General features: G+C 40.1%; 1 protein-coding gene across 3 annotated transcripts in view; it reads right to left on the reverse strand.

Moving 5' to 3' along the window:
- Positions 1 to 20,955, reverse strand: part of si:ch211-250n8.1 (uncharacterized) — a 70,924-nt gene that overhangs the window by 37,372 nt on the left and 12,597 nt on the right. For all 3 annotated transcript variants that reach the window (XM_060844637.1, XM_060844636.1, XM_060844635.1), the window contains exons 2-3: positions 3,753 to 3,860; positions 547 to 622 (exon numbers count right to left, since the gene is read on the reverse strand). In XM_060844637.1, coding sequence (XP_060700620.1) covers positions 547 to 622; positions 3,753 to 3,860 — 184 coding nt within the window. The remainder of the gene's footprint in view (positions 1 to 546; positions 623 to 3,752; positions 3,861 to 20,955) is intronic.

The raw sequence follows: 20,955 nt of genomic DNA on the forward strand, positions 1-20,955 counted from the left end.
GCTATATTAACACTGTAACATGCTGAGGTCATAAAAATGGGAGTCGTTTACTTATTTTCTGCAGGCATGGGCTAACCAAAATCACAGACAGTCAATTCACCAATCTTCCATTAAAATGTACAACCAAAGCAGCATTACCACTCTTTTCTTTTAAGTTTGTAACTGGTTTGACTAATATCACTTACAAGCAGCTCATGTCCTATTTGGCCATTCTCTGCTTCTTTCCAACTTTATTCAAGGCTGTTACCATGCGGCTTATGTTACTGGATGATCTGACAAACCACGAGCTACATCCAACATTCCTCACCACGTTCCTGACTGCAACATGTAGTAGCACAGAATGTACTGCGCAAGCTTGTATTCCATGTGAACTAATGCATATGTACCAGAAAGAAGATTCAAAAACAGCTGCAAAAGGGAATTGGATAAGGGAAAAGAGTAGGCGAAAGAGATTAATTGGACTCTTCCTAAGAACTGGCAGAGACATATTGGCTGAATGGTCTCCTGCTGTACAGTAAAACTCCATGAAAATAAACCATGTATTACCCGCTACAGGGATCCAGCTGTGGAAGTTGCTCCAACCAGTGCCAGTAGTCTCTCCTTCTCAGGCCTATGACTGGCTCTGTAACAAGACCACAGCACCATCAGAAACAGAAGTTGAATTTACTTTTGTTTTTTCTCTCTCTCCCTCTCCTTTACTTCAGCTCCACCTTACATAATATTTAACTGTTCCAGAACTACAGTTCCTATCCTAGTCATCTATGTCTTATACCCTACATTGGTTACCTGTCCCTTGGTATATTTAGTTCAAAATCTTCCTCATCATCTTCAATTCACTCCACGACCTCATTCCAACCAATCTCTGCAACCTCTTTGAGAGAAATGAGAAACACACAGTCAAACAGTAAGAAAAAAAAACATACATGTATAGTTCTAGTTGAAAGAGATATAGTAACAGAGAATATCTGAGTGCAATGTTCCCTCTAATATTTATTTGTGTGCCCAGCCCTTATACTTTTTATCATGGAAGTGCACACAAGTGATAACCTAAAGGATTAACTTGCTTGCAGCCTGAATGATGAATTAAATGTTGTGAAGGCACACAACTCAGAGGGAACATTGTTTGAATGTGTGAGAGAATAGGAAAGAAGAGAAAGATAGAGACGGGAGAGGGGGTGGCTTGGAGAGTGAGGAAGAGAGAAAGAGAGAGAACGAGCACAAGCAATTGAGAAAGAGAGCAAAAGACCGAGGTCGAGACAGAAAGAATAAGAAAGACAGAGCACAAGTCAGTCAGTTAACAGACCTTCCTCTCACAAAATCCCGGTTGTTGGTCCTTCGCAATGGCCTCCCTCCCGAGCCCCGCCTATTAGGTTCCACCCTGTCCAAATGGGGTCCAATGTAGTCTGCTCAAAACCTGACCTAGAACATGCTTTTAATATGGAAATAATGCGTATGCTGACTGTACATATTAACCATGTCTTGACTGGATGCTGTCATGTAAGGTATTTGCATCTGAAAGGAATAACTGATACCACAACATAAGTTCCACTCATCAAGGGAAAGAGCTGACCTGTGCGTCACTGACTCTTCTCAGTGTTAAAACAATGTAGTTGAAAGTAATTTGTTCTTACTCTGGAGTTGAGCCTGATGTCTCACAGGACCATTTATCTCAGTTTAATATAATTAGTTAAGTACTGTGTAATAAACCTACTAACTGTTCATTAAGATTGAACCTATCTTCTGTCTAAGATGTCATATGGCCATCCTTCCCCACATGGTATCAGTAGCATTGACAAAAATCAAAAAGAAGGATGAATGGATAGAAACTACCCAAGACATTCTTGAGGGTTCTGGCAGAACAACATATACAGGTCTGTATGCTGACTGAACACTGATGACATGTAAACTCTAAAATGACAATCTATGCTGCAAGCTAACTGTGCATGCTGACACTGTACATACTGACTGCTTCAGAAGTACATGCTCACTAGACAAACTGACTGTAGGCAGGTAAGAGTGACAGCAGCTTTACTGAATGAAAGCTGGGAACTTTCATTCTGATCCTGCCATTCTCCTATTGCACCCCTTTCCCACAGTAAAACATGTTTCTGCAGCCATTTCATTCATCGCTTCCTGCAAAGGATTCCAATTCTTCTGGACAATTGCAGACATTTTAATTTTACCAAGCCTAGCATTTCTGCATCCTCTCCACCTATTGCCAACACATTCTTACCTCCGCAGTCCCGAGCATACATTTTAACAGGCTGGGATTTCCCTATTTCCTATATGTTGCTACTCCCTGTGACTTTCTACCTACTAGTACAGAGACAGGCGATATTTATGCCTTATGCTGATTGAACCTAGAGCCCAGCTCTGCAGTACAATTATGTCTGAGGATTATCTTGAAATACTCTCAAACCCAAGAATGTTCACATAAACAAATATCGCACTCTACCCCTGCACTCTGTACTCCAAATTAGAGAACTAATCCATGCTCCAGAAACTCAAAAGCCCTCGTTAATGCTGTCATATCTGACAATTGTCCATGCTCATTACTCCTGAACACTAAAGGCCTATTTCTCACCACTGACATGCTATCTCCTAGCTTGCTGTGTGCATCTCAGACCTCAGAAAAGGTTAAATTTGCTTAGAGGTAAAATATTTGCACAAAACACAAAAGCCACTCATTCACCACTTTCATGGTCACATGAACAGAGGTGCAGAAACTGGAGTCCAACATAGCAGTTAAAAAAAAACACAATAGCATGTAATAAAATGGGTCTTCAACATTTGTTTACCTACACAGTAATGATGAGTATACTTCATTAATGTTGCTGTCTTTAAAAGCAATTTGGGATGGTCCAAAAATGGCATACATCATAAATATGAATATTTTCATTAAATTAGAATAAGCCCCACACAGAGGTATACCACTAATAGCTTTCCCTTGAACTGATGGGTGCCTTCAACACACTTGGATTTTACCCTTGGTTCTTCATCGTCTAGTGCTGACTGCCACTAGGGTCCAGTTCCAGAGGCTTGAAAAGTCTCAGACAGCACAACCCAGGAAGACTTCAATGTGCCATTCAACTGCAGAAGAATCATGACATAGCCCAATCTAATTCATATCCACTGATCACATGGATCAGTACTTTGACTACTGCAAAGCAATTGGGACCAGAAATAAGGTAGCATAGGATGGATGGGGGTTGGGGTCTGGGATGATGAGGGATGGGAGGATGCTGCAATTATAGCAGCTCTACACTCATGAAATGAGCTAATCCAGCACAGATCTGTGATCACCACAGGATCTCCTGATTGTCAGTTGGAGGTGGTGCCCTTTGCATGGACATCAAACCGTGACTGACCTCTCAGCTGAATACACAATGTCATGGCACTACTCAAAAAGAATAAGGAGTTGTCACTACTGTGTTGGCTTATATGTCCTCAACCATATCACTAAAAATATTATCATTTGACTACTTAGCATACTGCCGTTTGTGGAAGCTTGCTATGTGGCTGTCAAGTTTCATTAAATCAACAACCATGATTATATTTTAATAATATTTCATTTGATGCAAAGAATTTTAGGTCATCTTAAGGTTATGAAAGTCACTACAAAAGTGAAAGCATCTTTTTCTTTTTACATTATTCAACTAACCCGTTGAGAACATTAAAAGTCAAGTCTGGCGAAGAAATGAAGCATTCTGAAATGCAAAATGCAATGTTAGAGTTTGTTGACTGTTACTCACGCCTGATTCCCTTTCGTAGGATAATCTCCAGAATATCACACAAGGAGGTGAGATGAACATTACGATCTGTGATGGGATCCTTGTCTGCTTGGAGGCTTAGGATACATGCTGTTAAATGAACAGAATGATTCCTATTACATTAGCAGAGATGGTTACAGTGGATAAAAAAATCAACCTCGGCCTGAGGGCAAAATGCACCACATAAATGGTTCCGAGTGTGGCTGCCAGTCAGAGATGAGTTAGGGAATTACTGTATCTCCAAGGTAGCTGGTTATAAACTGGAACATCTATCTGAAACTCTACTATCCCCTGCTAACTTGCACCATCACCCCTATGTCTATTGGGATACTTTGTTCACTGTCACAGCAATGCTCAATTTTTAAACCTTGTTTCCAACTCCCTGTATGACTTTGGAACATCCTCCTCGAAATTTTTAGGATTGGCGATCCACCAATTCTGGCCTCTTGTATACCTCAATCTCCATTTCTTCACCGTAGGCTGTGAATTTTAGATTTTTCATTAATTTATGTGCAGGTAATTAATATATTGAGAATTCAGTTCTGCCCCCATAAATAAAGAGACTGAAATTCCAGTTGCTAGTTAATATATAAATAAATGCTTCTATGAGTATAATTGTGTCTAGTTTATGCTTCATCAACTGGCTTTCTGGAATATAGCATGGTGTTGGAGGAAACTGCCTCAAGATGTTGATCAGAAAATAAGAACAAACAATTCCAGATCAAAAACTATACTCTCACTGGCCATTGTGAAAAATGACACAAAGCATTGTAAACTGTTGGGGTATGAATATGCTCCAATGTGTTTTAAGTATGAAGCATATGACTAGTAAAAGAATGAAATGAATACGTGGTCATGGGTAAGCTCCCTCCAAAAAAGAAACAAGATATGGATTTGTTACTCTCTGCAAGAAGTAAAATCAATACTGAAGCACTTTGTCAGATGAAAGCTGTTAGCAGTATAATGAAGAAGATTCAGACTTTTCACCAGAGTTCCTGGATAACTTTCTTTCATGGGATGTGGGTGTTGCCCTAATTGATTTTGAACTGAGCTTTTTTTTGTTCGTTAATGGGATGTGAATGTGGTTTATTTCTCAACCCTAGTTGTCTTTGGAGGAGGTGGTTGGCAGCTGTCGTCTTGACTGCAGCAGCCCATTTGGCCTAGGGACATCGACAATGCAGTGAGGAAAGGGATTCAAGGATTTTGATTGAGAAGTACCAAAGAGAGAGGTGGATGTGATATATATGGACTTCAGTAAGGCGTTCAACAAGGTTCCTCATGATAGACTGGTTAGCAAGGTTAGATCACACAGAATACAGGGAGAACTAACTATTTTGATACATAACTAGCTCGAAAGTAGAAGACACAGGGTGGTGGTGGAGGGTTGCTTTTCAGACTGGAGGCCTGTGACCAGTAGTGTGCTGCAAGCATCGGTGCTGGGTCCACTACGTTTTGTCATTTTATATAAATGATTTGAATATGAACACAGCAGGTATGGTTAATAAGTTTGCAGATGACACAAAGTTTCGGTGTAGTGGACAGCAAAGAGGGTTACCTCAGAGTACAATGGGATCTTGATCAGATGGGCCAATGGCTGAGGAGTGGCAGATGGAATTTAATTTAGATATATGTGAGGTGCTGCATTATGGAAAGGCAAATCAGGGCAGGACTTATACATTTAATGGAAAGGTCCTGGGGAATGTTGCTGAACAACTATACCCTGGAGTGTAGGTTCATAGTTCCTTGGAAGTGGAAGTCGCAGTTGGATAGGATAGTGAAGAAAGTGTTTGGTATGCTTGCCTTTATTGGCAAGTGCATTGAGTATAGGAGTAGGGAGGTCACGTTGTGGCTGTACAGGACATTGTGTACTTAGAGTATTGTGTGCAATTCTGGTCGCCTTCCTACAGGGAGGATGCTGTGAAACTTGAAAGGGTTCAGAAAAGATTTATGAGGATGTTGCCAGGGTTGGAGGGTTTGAGCTATAGGGGAAGACTGAACAAACTGGGGCTATTTTCCCTGAAGCATTGGAGGCTGAGGGGTGACCATATAGAAGTTAAAATCATGTGGGGCAGGGATAGGGTAAATAGACAAGGTTTTTTCCCCAGAGAGGGAGAGTCCAAAACTAGACGGCATAGGTGTAAGATGAGAAGGGAAAGATTTAAAAGGGACCTAAGGGGCAATGTTTTCACCCAGAGGGTGGTACATGTATAGAATGAGCTGCCAGAAGAAGAGGTGGAGGCTGGTACAATTGCAACATTTAAAAAACATCTGGATGGGTATATGAATAGGAAGGTTGAGGGATATGGGCTAAATGCAGGAAAATGGGATATCTGGTCAACATGGTTGAGTTGCACCACAAAGGTCTGTTTTCATGATAATTACCTCTATAACCAAAGTAATAGTGAAAAAGTTTGAACTCTGGATGAATGGCTTGGAAGGGAATCATAAAATGATACAGTCCAGAAGAGGCCCTCTGGCTCATCAAGTCTGTACCACTAAGAATATACTACTGTCTACAATGGCCCACTTTCCCATACTCCCACAATAGAACAAAAACAAAGAACAAAGAAAATTACAGCACAAAAACAGGTCCTTTGACCCTCCAAGCCTGTTTCGATCCAGTTCCTCTATCTAAACCTGTCGCCTATTTAGGATCTGTATGCCTCTGCTCCCTGCCCATTCATGTATCTGTCCAGATTCATCTTAAATGACACTATCGTGCCTGCCTCTACTGACAACACATTACAAGAACCCACCACCCTCTGCATATAGAACTTTCCACACATACCTCCCTTAAACTTTTCCCCTCTCACTTTGAACTTGTGACCCCTGGTAATTGAGTCCCCTAATCTAGGACAAGGTTTCTTGCTATCCACCCTGCCTATACGTCTCATGATTTTGTCGACCTCAAATCAGGTCCCCTCTCAACCTCCACCTTTCTAATAAAAATATTCCTAATCTACTCAACCTCTCTCCATAGCTAGCATCCTCCATACCAGGCAACATCCCAGCGAACCTCCACTGCACCCTCTCAAAACATCCACATCTTTTTGGTAATGTGGCGACCAGAACTGAAGGCAGTATTCCGAATGTGGCCGAACCAAAGTCCTATACAAATGTAACATGACTGCCAAATCCTGTACTCAATGCCTGGTCTAAATGAAGGAAAGCATGTCATATGCCTTTTTGACCACTAGATCCATAGCCTCGAAAGTTATGACACTTCAAGTGCTCATCCAAGTCTTTAAAAAGTACTATGAGTTTTCCTACCTCAGGCAGTGCATTCCAAACCCCTATTACCCTCTGGGTGAAAAATGGTTTCCTCAAATGCCCTCTGAATCTCCTGCCTTTCACTTTAAAATGAAGGCCCTTTCTTACTGGAAGAAAGTGAGGACTGCAGATGGTGGAGATCAGAGCTGAAAATGTGTTGCTGGAAAAGCACAACAGGTCAGGCAGCAGGAGAATCGACGTTTTGGGCATGAGCCCTTCTTCAGGAATGAGGAAAGTTTCTCTTGCTCCTTGGATGCTGCCTGACCTGCTGCGCTTTTCCAGCAACACATTTTCAGCCCTTTCTTACTGAACTTGCAAATGGCAGCATTCCTGTAAATCCACTTCTCTGAAAAGAGCTTAACACTGCATCTCGTATATCCCTGTATATTTCATACTGCTGCTACCGAGCATCAGTGGTGGAGGGAATGAATGCTTACGGATTGGTACCAATCAAGCTCTATACTGGATGTTTTCAAGCTTCTTGAGTGTTGTTGGAACTGCATCCATCCAGGCACGATGGGAGTATTTCATCACATTCCTGACTTGTACCTCTCGGAAGTAAGGAGGTGAGTTGTTCCATTGAAGATTCATTGCCTTAGACTTGCTTTTGTTTCCAGCATTGACATGGCTAGCCCAGTTCTTGCTGGGTTATTTCAGAAGGCACTAAAGGGTTAACTACATTGTTGTGGGTTTGGAGTCACATTTTGACCAAATCAGGTGAGGATGACAGATTTCCTTCCCGATATGATACTGATGAATCAGATGGTTGTTTAAAGCAACAATTGGACAAGTCTTCAATTCCAGATTTATTATAGAATCATAGAATCCCTACAGTGTGAAAACAGGCTAATTGGCCCAACAAGTCCACACTGACCCTCTGAACAGTAGCCCACCCAGATCCAATCCCCTACCCTATTACTCTACATTTACACCTAACCTACACATCACTGAACACTATGGGCTTATTCACCTAATCTGCACATCTTTGGATTGTGGAAGGAAACTGCAGCGCCGGAGGAAACCCACACAGATACGTGGAGTACGTGCAAACTCCAGACAGACAGTTGCCCGAGGCTGGAATTGAACCTGGGTCCCTGGCACTATGTGGCGCTATGCGCTAACCACTGAGCCACCAGGCTGCTCTATTACTTGAACTTAAGTACTGTATTATCAATTCCCTTACTGCAATTTGAACCCATTGCTCACATAGTATTAAATAGGCTCCGAATTACTAACCCATTGACATTATCACTTCACCATCAGCTTAACGGAGTATGGGGCCAATTTAAAGGATGTGGAGGAGGGGGACAAGTTTAAAAGGCATAGAGAGCTGCGGCCTGTTTAAAAGGCATAGAGAGCTGCGGCCTGTTTAAAAGGCATGGAGAGCCGAGGATCAGTTTAAAAGGTGGAGGAAGCAAAAACCAGTTTATAAGGTGAGAAAAGCAGGGCCCAATTTAAAAGGGTAGATTCCCAAGTTTGTGGACTGACCACATTCTGAAAAAAAATCTAAATTTGACTTTACAGGAAAGCATGTAAATGGTAGGTTGGTGATTATCATGCTCCTTTACTTTTCAAAATTCAGATAACATTAGTAATTGTAAGGTTTCTAGCAATCATTACATTAATTACGATTAGTATGATTGATTAATTATAAATTTATTATAAATTAATTATAATTTTTTAAAAATTAACCATCACATAATAAAGATTGCAGGGCAGATGATGGGCTACAACTGCAGAATATAGAAACTTCTGAACATTAGTGTAAGGAAAAACAAAAAAATCTGTATTAAACATAGGAGGTTTGAGGTGCTTGGCTCAGACACAACTCAAGGCTGAACTGCAGACTCTCTGGCACATCAGTGAGTGTCAAAGTTATAGAACATAGAAAAGTACAGCACAGAACAGGACCTTTGGCCCACGATGTTGTGCCGAGGTTTAATCCTAATGTAAAAAATAATAACTTAACCTACGCACCCCTCAACTCACTGCTCTCCATGTGCCTGTCCAGCAATAGCTTAAATATCCCTAATGACTCTGCTTCCACCACCACCGCTGGCAACGCATTCCATGCATTCACAACTCTCTGCGTAAAGATCCAACTTCTGACATCTCCTCTATACCTTTCCCTTAATATCTTAAAACTATGACCCCTCGTACTCGTCAATCCTGCCCTGGGGAAAAGTCTCTGGCTATTGACTATCTATTCCTCTCATTATCTTGTATACCTCAATCAGGTCTCCTCTCTTCCTCCTTCTCTCCAGAGAAGAAAGTCCGGACTTTTTCAACCGTTCTTCATAATGCAAGCCCTCCAGTCCAGGCAGCATCCTGGTAAACCTTCTTTGCACCCTCTCCAAAGCCTCTATCTTTCTTATAGTAGGGCGACAAGAACAGGACACAACATTCCAAGTGTGGTCTCACCAGGGACTTATAGAGCTGTAGCAAAACTCACAGCTTTTAAACTCGATCCCCCTGTTAGTGAAAGCCAAAACACCATATGCTTTCTTAATAACCCAATCTACTCAGTGGCAATTTTGAAGAATCTATGTACTTCCACACCCAGATCCTCTGTTCCTCCACACTATCAAGAGTCCTGTCTTTACTCTTGTATTCAGCATTCGAGTTTGACCTTACAAAATGAATCACTTTGCATTTATCCAGGTTGAACTCTATCTGCCATTTCTCAGCCCAGCTCTGCATTCTGTCTAGGTTGTATTGCAGCCTGCAGTAGCCCTCTATACTATCGACGACACCTCCAACCTTTGTGTCATCTGCAAATTTACTAATTCACCCTCGACCTCCTCATCCAAGTCATTTATAAAAACTACAAGGAGCAGAGGCTCAAGAACAGAGCCCTGTAGGAGCCCACTCAACAGAATACTTTCCATCTACAACCACTCTCTGCCTTCTGTAAGCCAGCCAATTCTGAATCCAGGTAGCCAAACCTCCCTGAATCCCATACTTCCTGACTTTATGAAAGGCACTTTATCAAATGCTTTGCTGAAAACTTTAATTCAGGAGGCACTCATACCCCTTTGATGAGCAGAATCTTTTTAAAATGTCAATAGTTGGGGTCAGGAGTTTACCTGACAGTCCAACTGATGCAGAGGAATGAGCATTGAGTGATGGAGGAACCTCAGCCATGACACTGTCTAATACCTCCAAGGTGTTTGTTACTTGTATAGATGAAAAGGATTGCAAGATGGAGGAGTGAATAGACCAAGGCACCATGATGTAGGATGCCATTAATGGAGTGAGTAAAACGGAATGTGTAGTGATAGGAGAAAGTAGAGTCAGGAGTAAAAAACGTCTTACTCAGTCACGACCAGGAGTTGCCAAGGTTGTTTTGCCTGCCAGGTGCAGAGTTAAGGACATCTCCTCGCAACTGGACAGGAACTTGAAGTGGGATAACAAGAAGCCATGAATCACATGGGAACCAACAATAGAGGAAGAACCAAGAATGATGATCTGCTAACAAAATGTTAGGATTTGAAGTCCACATTAAGATGCAGAACATCAAATCATACACCAATCGGAAATGGAAAAAACAGAATTAAATGCATGGCATAAAGAGTGATGTATAAAAAAAGGGTTTTGGTTCATGATGCAATAACATGCGAGGGAAAATAATCTATTCTATCAAGATGGATTCCATCTCAATCAGGCTATAAGTGTCCTGGCCAATTCATATAAGGTTGGACTTCAAACTAACAGGTGTGAAGGGATGGAGCAGTGTTCAGGTGAAGAGAGATTCAGGAATCTAAATAAAAAGGTTGAGGCACTGGAACAGTGTACAGCGGTGGACAAGGTTAAACAGAATAGGATCCACAGCACAGAGAATGTAACAAAAACCATACATCACCTTTTAGAAGCGTAACTAAGGTACAAAGTCATTGCAGTGATTAAAAAATTTTAAAGATAAACTAAAGATTCTTTACTTAAATGGATAAAGCATCTGTAATAGGACAGATTAACTAATAGCACAAATAGAGATAAACTATTCAAATCTATTTGGCATTACAGACATATGTTCATAAAGTGATCAATGCTGGAAGATAAATCAAGGATACATAATATTTTGGAAAGACAGACAGAATGGAAAAGGAAGAGAAGTAGTGTGGATAGTAAAGGATGATAAAATGATATCAGTGAGAAAGGATCTAGTCTTAGAAAATCATGTTTTAAACTCCCGTGGGTAGTAAAGAAGAAGAGCTGGTGAGCGTAGTTTATAGGTCCCTAATAGTAGTAATGTTGATCCAGCCCTGGTTTACTCAGGAATGTAGCATTAGATTTAAAGATGAAGCTTAGAATATTGCAAAGAATAACAGGTATGAATGCTGACAGTAATTTAGAAACCAGCAAAGGTCTATGAAGGAAAAATAAAATGAGACTGAGCTAGGCAGAAATATGAAACTGATAAGATTTTTATAAGTATAATTAAGAAAACTAATATCAGAGAAAACTTAGGAGACTGAGATTAGATTAGATTATTTACAGTGTGGAAACAGGCCCTTCGGCCCAACAAGTCCACACCGACCCGCCGAAGCGCAACCCACCGTACATATACCCCTTACCTAACACTACGGGCAATTTAGCATGGCCAATTCACCTGACCCGCACATCTTTGGACTGTGGGAGGAAACCGGAGCACCCGGAAGAAACCCACGCAGACACGGGGAGAACGTGCAAACTCCACACAGTCAGTCGCCTGAGGCGGGAATTGAACCCAGGTCCCTGGCGCTCTGACAAGAATTCTAAAAGTGGCAGAAATAGTACAGAAAGCGAGGACTGCAGATGCTGGAGATCAGAGTCAATGAGTGTGATGCTGGAAAAGCACAGCAGATCAGGCAGCATCTGAGGAACAGGAGAGTCAACGTCTTGGGCATAAGCCCTTCATCAGGAATAGTAGAGATACCAGCTATGATTTCACAAAATTTCTCAGAGTCAAGGACAGATTAGAAATTACTAAATATTAGACTGCTTTTCAAGATAGGAGAAAAAAACAGGCCAATTAACCCAACACCACTGTCAGGAAAATTGCAAAATCTGTTATTAAGGAAGCCTTAACAATGCACTTGGAATATCAAAACATGATTAGAACAAATCAACATGGTTTTACTCGGGGGAAATCCTATTTAACACATTGTTTCTTTGACAGACTGCTTTCCCAGGTCGGAGAATCTAAAACACAAATGGCAAGTTTTGAGCTGAGGGATTGATCACTCAAAAGGTTGTAAGTCTGTGAATTTCTCTATCCCAGAGGGTTAAGAATGTTCCATCATGAATATGCTAATGGCTGAGAGAAACAGATTTTTGATTTTCAGAGAATCAAGGGAAAGGTAGAGTGCGCAGAAAAGTGGAGTTGAAACCTAAGATCAGCCACAATTATATTAATGGTGCAGCTGGCTCAACTAGCTGAATGGTCAACTCCTGTTCCTATTTCTTGTATTCCTCTATTATCTCCTTAAGAAAATCAGAATGTAGACAAACATTAATGGCATCAGGATATAAAAATCAGAGGGGAGAAAGGCAAGTTGTCTTGTTCATTACATAGTCAATTTGCTCATCTGATTTGGCAAGTTAAAAATTCTGCTAAAGTACCACCATATCAATTGTAGGCCCTCTATTGGCACATGACTTTAATCAGATACTATTGTTATCAACCTAAAAGGTATGAGATAATGGAAAGAAACCTGTCAATGACCATAACATGCACTAGCAGAAATAAGCCATTTGGCTCATTGAGTATTCTCTGCCATTCAATGAGACCATGGCTAATTTGATCATCCTCAAATTCACTATCCTGCCTTTTCCCCATAACCCTCGATTCCTGTGCTGATTAAAATTTGTCTACATCAGCCTGATTATACCTAATGACCCAGCCTCTGAGGCAAAGTATTCTGTAGATCCATTACCCTTTCAAAGGAGAAATTCCTCCTAATCTGTTTTAAACAGACAGAAAATCACCTACTTCTCCCACAAGGGAAACAACTTGACAACATCTACCTTGTCAAGCCTCTAAGAATCTTATAAAGTTTCAATAACATCTCTCATTCTTCTAAACTCAAAAGGGACCAAACTATTCATGGTATTGCAGATATTGTCTGACTAGTGCCTTGCATATTTCTAACAAATCTTTCCTTATTTAAAATCCATTTCTGTTGAAATAAGTCAATATTCCATTTGCCTTCACTATTACCTGCTGAACTTGAATATGGAGGGCCAGGAGCAGGCACGCAGGACTAGTTTAGTTTAGTTTGAGATTATGTTTGGAAACAGAACAAAGTGCACTCACTGGTCATTCCTTCACCAGCCTAGGATGCAGCTAATTAGATCTTGGGTCTCACTGGCCTTTAGCCCCATTAATTTCCCTAGTACTACTTCTCTTGTGATAGTTATTACATTTTTGCATCTCCACTTCTGCCCCTTGATTATTTAGTATCTTTTGAATGTTGTTTGTGTCTTCTATTGCAGAGACTGATGCAAAGTACTATTTAACTCCTCTGCCATTTCCTACCTCCCATTCCTTATTTCCCCAGCCTCATTTCCTGAGGGACCTGTGTTCACTTTGGCTTCTCCTTCCTTCCTTATATTTTTAAAGAAGCTCTAACTATCCTTATTTATAGTACTCGCTAGTTCACCTGCAAAGTTTATTTTTCCCTCTTTTATTTTCGGTCATCTTTTCTTGGTTTTAAAAATTTTCCCAAGCATCTGGCTTATCCCTAATATTATCATATTGTATGTTTGTTTATTGTTTTCAATTTGATCACTAACTTCCTCAGTTAACCACAGTCAGTTTATTCTATTAGTGGAATCCTTTCTCCTCGCGGAGGTATTTCTTTCTTGTGTGTTGTGAACTATTTTCTAAAATATCTGCTTTTCTCAGCAACCAATTCTTCTGCTAAACTCCTTCCTCTGTCCACTCCAGCTAAATCTGTTCTCATACTTTTGTACATACCCTTATTTAGATAGGACATAGTTTTTTTCCGACCTAAGTTTCTTCCTCCCAAACTGAATACTAAATTCTACCATATTATAGTCACTGATCAAGAAGGGATCTTTGACTCCAAGATCATTTATTAAACCATCTTCATATCGGGTTACTAGTGCCATAACAGCCCATCAGTGGTTGCATCCACAAATTGTTCCAGGAAACTCTCCTAAACTCATTCTACGAATTCTTCTTCCCAATTTATATGAAGACTAAAGTCATGCTTGATTAACATACATTTTTTAACATGCTTTCATTAGCTCTTGATTGTTACTATGCTGTAAGATAGACAATTAAGGGACCCATAGACTATCCCATCAGTGTCTTCCTCACTTGTCATTTCTTACCTGCACCTATTTGGATTCTATGTCTTCCAATTGAAGATCATTTATTGTTATCACACTTATTTCATCGTATCCTCACAAACACCCTCATACTCCTGAACATTTAGTTCCCAACTTTGATGGACTTGTAAATACATCTATGTTATGGCTAGAATATCTTACTCATTAACTTCTATTAGCACTGTTAATCTATTTATTTTATTCTGAGTGCCAAGTGCATTTAAGAAAAGACCCATTAGTTTTGCCATTTTACAAATTTTCCCCCTTTGATATTTGGTATTATTTTTCTATGCTAGTGGAGTCTGTAGCCGCCCTATCCCACTACAGGTATCATTACAGAAAGAGCTGCCCTGAAAAGCTGTTATATCCTTTTGGTTTGTAAGCCTACATTACCTTCTCCTGAACACTCCATCCTACCCCATGTATTTTAAAGGGCAATTTCAAAGTTACGTGAAAACATGTGTGAACATCATAGTCGTGAACAGCACAACCAAAAGGCTTTTCAGTGAACTGTGAAAGCAACTGTGTGGTGATTGATGAAGTGCTGCATAAATTTCAGGTCAGATAGATTATAAACTGATAGTCACTCAAAGATGGACATTTCATGCAAGATGTTTCAATAATAAAGTGCTTAATCAATTAGCGCCAAAAATGAATGATTAGGAATAGTCAGCGTGGTTTTGGGGAAAGGGAGATCATGTCTCACAAACTTGATTGAGTTTTATGAGGAAATAACCAAGAAGATTGATCAGGGAAGAGCAGTAGACATTACTTGGACTTTAGTGAACCTTTTGACAAGGTTCCGCAGAGTAGACTGATTACTAAAGTTAGATCACATGGGATTCAGGGTGAGCTTGCCATTAGATACAAAATGGTCTTCTACCATTAAGCCAGAGTGATGGCAAAGGGTTTTTTTTTGGACTGCAGGCCTGTGACCATTGCTGGTGCTGGGTCTACCTTTGTTTGTCATTTATATAAACTATTTAGATAGAATATAGAAAGCATCTTTAGCAAGTTTGTAGATGACACCAAAATTGGTGGCATAGTGGAAAGGGAAGAAGGTTATTTAAGATTACAAAGAAATCTTGATCAATTGGGCGGAGGACTGGCAAATGGATAAATGTCAGACACCACATTTTAGTAAATAAATAAGGCCAGAACTTACATTGGGCCTTGGGTATGTTGTAGAACAGAGGAACATAATTCTATGAAACTTGCATCACATATAAACAGGATGGTTAAGAAGACATTCATCACATTTGCCTTCATTACTCAGATCTTTGAGTATAGAATGTTACATTGCGGTTGCAGAAGGCTTTGGTGAGGCCTCTTCCAGAGTGCTGGTTCCAGTCCTGGCTGTCCTGTTACAGGAAGGAAATTAAACCACAGTGTTCAGAACAAGTTTATCAGGAAAGTTTGCGCTTTAAGTAGAGGCTGGAACTTTTTTCACTGTAGCAGGAGGTTGAGGGGTGACCTTATAGAGGTTTATAAGATCATGAGGTGTACAGATAGTGTGAATGGCAGTTGTCTTTTCTCTACCGTGAGGGATTTCAAGACTAGGGAACATATTTTTAAGGAGTAGGATTAAAGACGACATGGAAATAAAAACAGTGGTTTGTGCGAGAAATGAATTTCCAGAGGAAGTGATGGATGTGGGTCCAGTTACAATGTTTAAAAGACATTTGGATAAATACATGAATAAGAAATGTCTGAAGGGGTATGGGCTAAGCACAGGCAGGTGGGACTTGTTTAGTTTGGAATTATGGTCAGCGTGGACTGGTTGGACTGAAGACCTGTGACCAGTCGTGTTCCTCAGGGATCAGTCCATCCATGCTGTATGACTCTAAAATCCCAACTTACTGTACTTGCTGTATGATAGACTTCCTGCTCTAGGAAGTACTATGTATTTCCATTTTTAACACTTTGTAAATATTTTCTAATCAACCTGTTCAGAGATGTTATTACGTGTCTCTGGAGTAGGTGGGACTTGATCTTGCACCTCCTGGTCCAGAATTATTTACATTTAGGGAGATGGGCTTCAATTATAGTTAAGATCCTGCAAAGAAAACAGTGGAAGACTTTGAGGCATTGTATACAACTAGCTGAGACTGAAATTAATTCAGGTGATTTAGCATTTTATAAATTCGTGAAAGGCAATGGAAAGACAAAGGCAATAAATAGGTCATGATTGTTTAAAAAATTAGCATGGTAAACTGTTTGGATTTATGCCTGATGATTAATTGAAATTGCTTAAAATCTCAGATTCTGAGATAAGGAAACAAGGCAGTTGCTCATAGTATTTTGTCATGAAGGTCCTGAGGAACATAACACAGTAGACCAATGAATGGATTGTGGTATTGAGCAATGATAATGCATATGCATAACCACTGGCCATCTGTCATACATATTCTAACAATTAAGGGATACAATAAATATGGGACATGTATTTCAATTTTGATTGAATTTTGACAGCTGTACTACCCAATTTTCTTTTGCATTGTATTACCATTTTGATGCTTCAAATTTGCCAAAGGCTCAGAACTATGACGTTACGAGGAAGAGGCCTGGGAGACAGTAAAGGAAGCTTAGAGATCAAAGAGAGCCAGAAACTGGCAGGAGAGAAATTCAGCAAAAGGGAAGATATCTTTGAGAGTGGGCATTGTCTATTTGGGCTGTAGAGTTTTAAAGTAAAAACAGCGTATTGCTCCGGCGAGCTTTTCATAAAAGGAATCAGGCTTCAAAGAGCAGCTAATTAATTCATGCTTGCTATTCAAAAAAGGGAGAAGTCAAAAGTTAGTCAGATCACCATGATAGCCTTTGCTTGGAGCTCGTGACCCAAACCATTGGGTTGAGCGCGAATGGGATTCATGACTCAGTTTGGCAATCACTGTTTTACAGGACAATGGCCAAGAAAGGAGCTCATGGATTGGCAGGAGGTGAAAGAGTTGAGAAAGGCAGCACAATCCATGAAGTGGGCCCGCAATAACTTATTTCAGAAAACAATCATATACTAGGCAAAGGCCCTCCTATTGAGCAAGAAAGGGTGCTCTCTCAGTACTCATCCCAACTAACAGAAGACTGCAGACAGAGGCTGTAGCTGGAATAGATTAGATAATGAAACAGAAAAAGAAACTGAATTCCCCTCATGAAGTTTTGCCAGCTACCAATTGATAAATTTGAGGTTAAACTAATGAAAAAGACAAAACAAAAATGAATTGTTGAAGAGAGTTTATTCTGAAATAACCAACATTGTTACAAAAGGTAGCTTCAGACAGAAAAAGTACTTCCATCTGGGACTTTTAAGCTAAAGCAAGGCTTGTTCAGGATTTTGAAAAGTATAAGGCATTAAAGATACTGGTGTCAACTTCAGAGTGGAAAAGTAATCGTGAAAGTCTTTTTTTTGGATACATTAGTCAAGACAGTGTAGATCAGGGAGAAACATTTCAAAAACTGTTGCATTTCTAAAGCCACCGAAGAAAGAAATAAAACAAACACCCATTATTTATTCTTTCATGGAATGTCAGCATGTCTGGCTAGACCAGTATTAGGTGCCCATTTCTAGTTGCCCTCATGAGCTATCTTCTTGAACCACCAGTCAGTCAGTGTGATATAGGCACACACACACTATTGTTAGGGAGGGAGCTCCTGTGACAATAAAGAAATGGCTATACAGTTGCAAGTAAGGAAGGTGGTGCGTGACTTGGCAGAGAACTTGCAAGCAATGGTGCTCCCGTGTGTCTGCTGCCTTTGTCCTGCCAAGTGGTAGTGTCAATTTAAAATTACATTGAAATGTTTTACTGGTAGAATAAAAGTAGAACGTATAAGATGGTGAGAAGGGAAACATTTAAAAAGGGACCCAAGGGGCAACTTGTTCACAGAGGGTGATGTGCGTATGGAATGAGCTGCCAGAGAAAGCAGTGGAGGCTGGTACAATTACAGCATTTAAAAGGCATCTGGATGGGTATATGAATAGGAAGGGTTTGGAAGGATGTGGGCCAAGGAGTGCAAACGGGACTAGATTAGGTTAGGATATCTGGTCAGCATGGATGACTTAGACTGAAGGGTCTGCTTCTGTGCTGTACATCTCTATGACTCTACTTTTATAATATATATTGACCTCTCTACTACTGAAATTAAAATAGAATTTAAAATTGGGAGTTTCCTTTGAGGGGCTTTTAAATATATTGATTTGGGTAAAAGCAAAGTAAATCTGCAGTAACTTTAAATCAATAATCTTATTAGGAGAATATTTCCATCCTAGATAACTATACCATGTTCCCACAGGAAGATGGTTTTATATTTAAAGAGACAGAACATTGTGAAGCTTTATAGTCAGGTGAACTGGATCATCACTCAAATTGGATTTCACATATTGAAGTTGACTATCATGATGAATTACTTGTGATCAATACAAGATGTTTTAATTGCCCTAAAAACATCTTAAAAATAAAATCTTGCGATGTGCTTACTGACGTTTAAGTCACTTAGTCAATCCAAACATGAAAACATTAAAAGTGTCAATCCTTCTAATATATTAATACAGCTAGTTTCATATTTTTATCTTTCAGTGGAAAAGTTTATCCATTAACTTGAAAGTCATATGCAGGTGAAACACTGGTTTGGGTGGTATCAGAAGATCTCAGATTCCATCAAAAATGCAAAGTGACATTAGCGAGAAGAGAATGACAGCCCTCATCAAAGCCTTATTCAAACAAGTGTTGTAATAAGGAGTCATAGCAAAACTGGAATCAATGAGAATCAGGAGGCAAATTTTCTGTTGCTTGGAGTTATACTTTGCACATCGAAAGATTGTTGTGGTGGCTAGGTGTCAATCATCTCAACTCTCGGCCATCTCTGCACAAGTTCCTCGGAATCAGAGGCCCAAACATCTTCAGCTGCTTCTTCCTTCCATAAGATCAGAAGTGGGGATGTTCACCAATGATTGCACAATGTTCAGCACCATTTGCAATTCCTCATATACTAAAGCAATCCATGTTCAAATGCAACAAGATTTGAACAGTATCAAGCTTGGGCTGACAAGTGGCAATTAACATTTGTGCCAGACAATGACTATCTCCAATAAGAGACAATCTCATCATCACTCCTTGAAATTCAATGGCGTTACCATCACTCTATTCCTCACTATCAACATCCGTGGGGTTACCACTGACCAGAAACTCAAGCAGACTCATCACAAAGTGATTATTAATTAGGAATACTGCAGCAAATAATTCACCTCCTTGACTTCCCAAAGCCCGGCACAAGTCAGGAGTGCAGTGAAATAACCCCCACTTGCCTGGATAGCTGCAGCTTCAACATCACAAGAAGCTGGACACCATCCAGGAGAATGAGCCCACTTGATTGGCACCACATTCACAAGCATCCACTCCCTCCACCTCTGATGCTCAGTAGCACCAGTGTGTGGATGCACTGCAGAAATTCACCAAAAATCCTTAGACAGCCACAATCACTACCATCTAGAAGGACAAGGGCAGATGTGTGTACACTACCACCTGCAAGTTCCCCTCAAAACCATTCAGCATTCTGTCTTGGAAGTGTATCATCAGTCCTTCACTGTCGCTGGGTCAAAACCTAGAATTCCTGCTCCAGGTGCATTGTGAGTCAACCCACAACAATTGGGTTCAAAGAAGCAGCTCCCTAGGGCAACTAGAGATGGACAATAAAATGCTGGCCAGCCAATAAAGTCCATAAAGGAAAAGAAAACAACATCCTATACAATAGATGTACAGAAACTAGTAACTGGTGTAATAACTCTCTGGGAAATAAAATCTCATGAAAGCATGAGTGAATATATTTTCACAGTATTGCAACAAATACAAGAGAAAAAGGGCATCCTCTAAAAGCAAATGTTGATGAAACACCCACTCTTCTGTCAAAAAATCCCAACTGCTTCCGAGCATTCTTCCACCGTAAGTATGGCTAATGAATTTTGGACCATTCCCAGAAGCAGATTAGCATCAATTTGCTTTCCATTTGAAAATCAAAGATACACTAGAATGTGCTGGCTACAAGGATTCTATGTTATGATACTTCACAAATGAATGGCAGCCATTGAGAAACTTTCTGGACTTGAATGCTTCATAATATCACAACTCAATCATTTTGGAAACCCAAAACTGTGAATGAACATTTATTTCCATTAGATGAATTAGCTCAGGAAGGTGTGAAAGTCAATCCATGAGTAGCTCAATTCTTCAAAGTGACAGAGTTGGGAATTGTAACTTCAACAGAAGGGACAGATTCTGACTTTCAAAGATAAAAATTCTCAAATTCCTTCATCCAAAACTGCTTTCTAGTCAGCTCCCAAAGAAATTTTATCCTGACATTTGCTGAAAGGCCAAAAAAGATTTTATTAACTATTTTCAGATATACAAGATGTTTATGAAGACAATTCTAAGGTTATGAGCTTAACCAGCTTAAGACATGGACACCAATGGTGGAGCAATGGAAATTACAGATGCACAAGATGCTGAACGAATGCAGAGTTCCCAGAGGGGTTGTGGAGCTGAGACCAATTTTTTAGAGACAGCAAGGGGAAAGACTATGAAGGGATTTGAAT

Source organism: Hemiscyllium ocellatum, chromosome 25 (assembly GCF_020745735.1).
Source record: "Hemiscyllium ocellatum isolate sHemOce1 chromosome 25, sHemOce1.pat.X.cur, whole genome shotgun sequence".
Lineage (NCBI taxonomy): Eukaryota > Metazoa > Chordata > Chondrichthyes > Orectolobiformes > Hemiscylliidae > Hemiscyllium > Hemiscyllium ocellatum.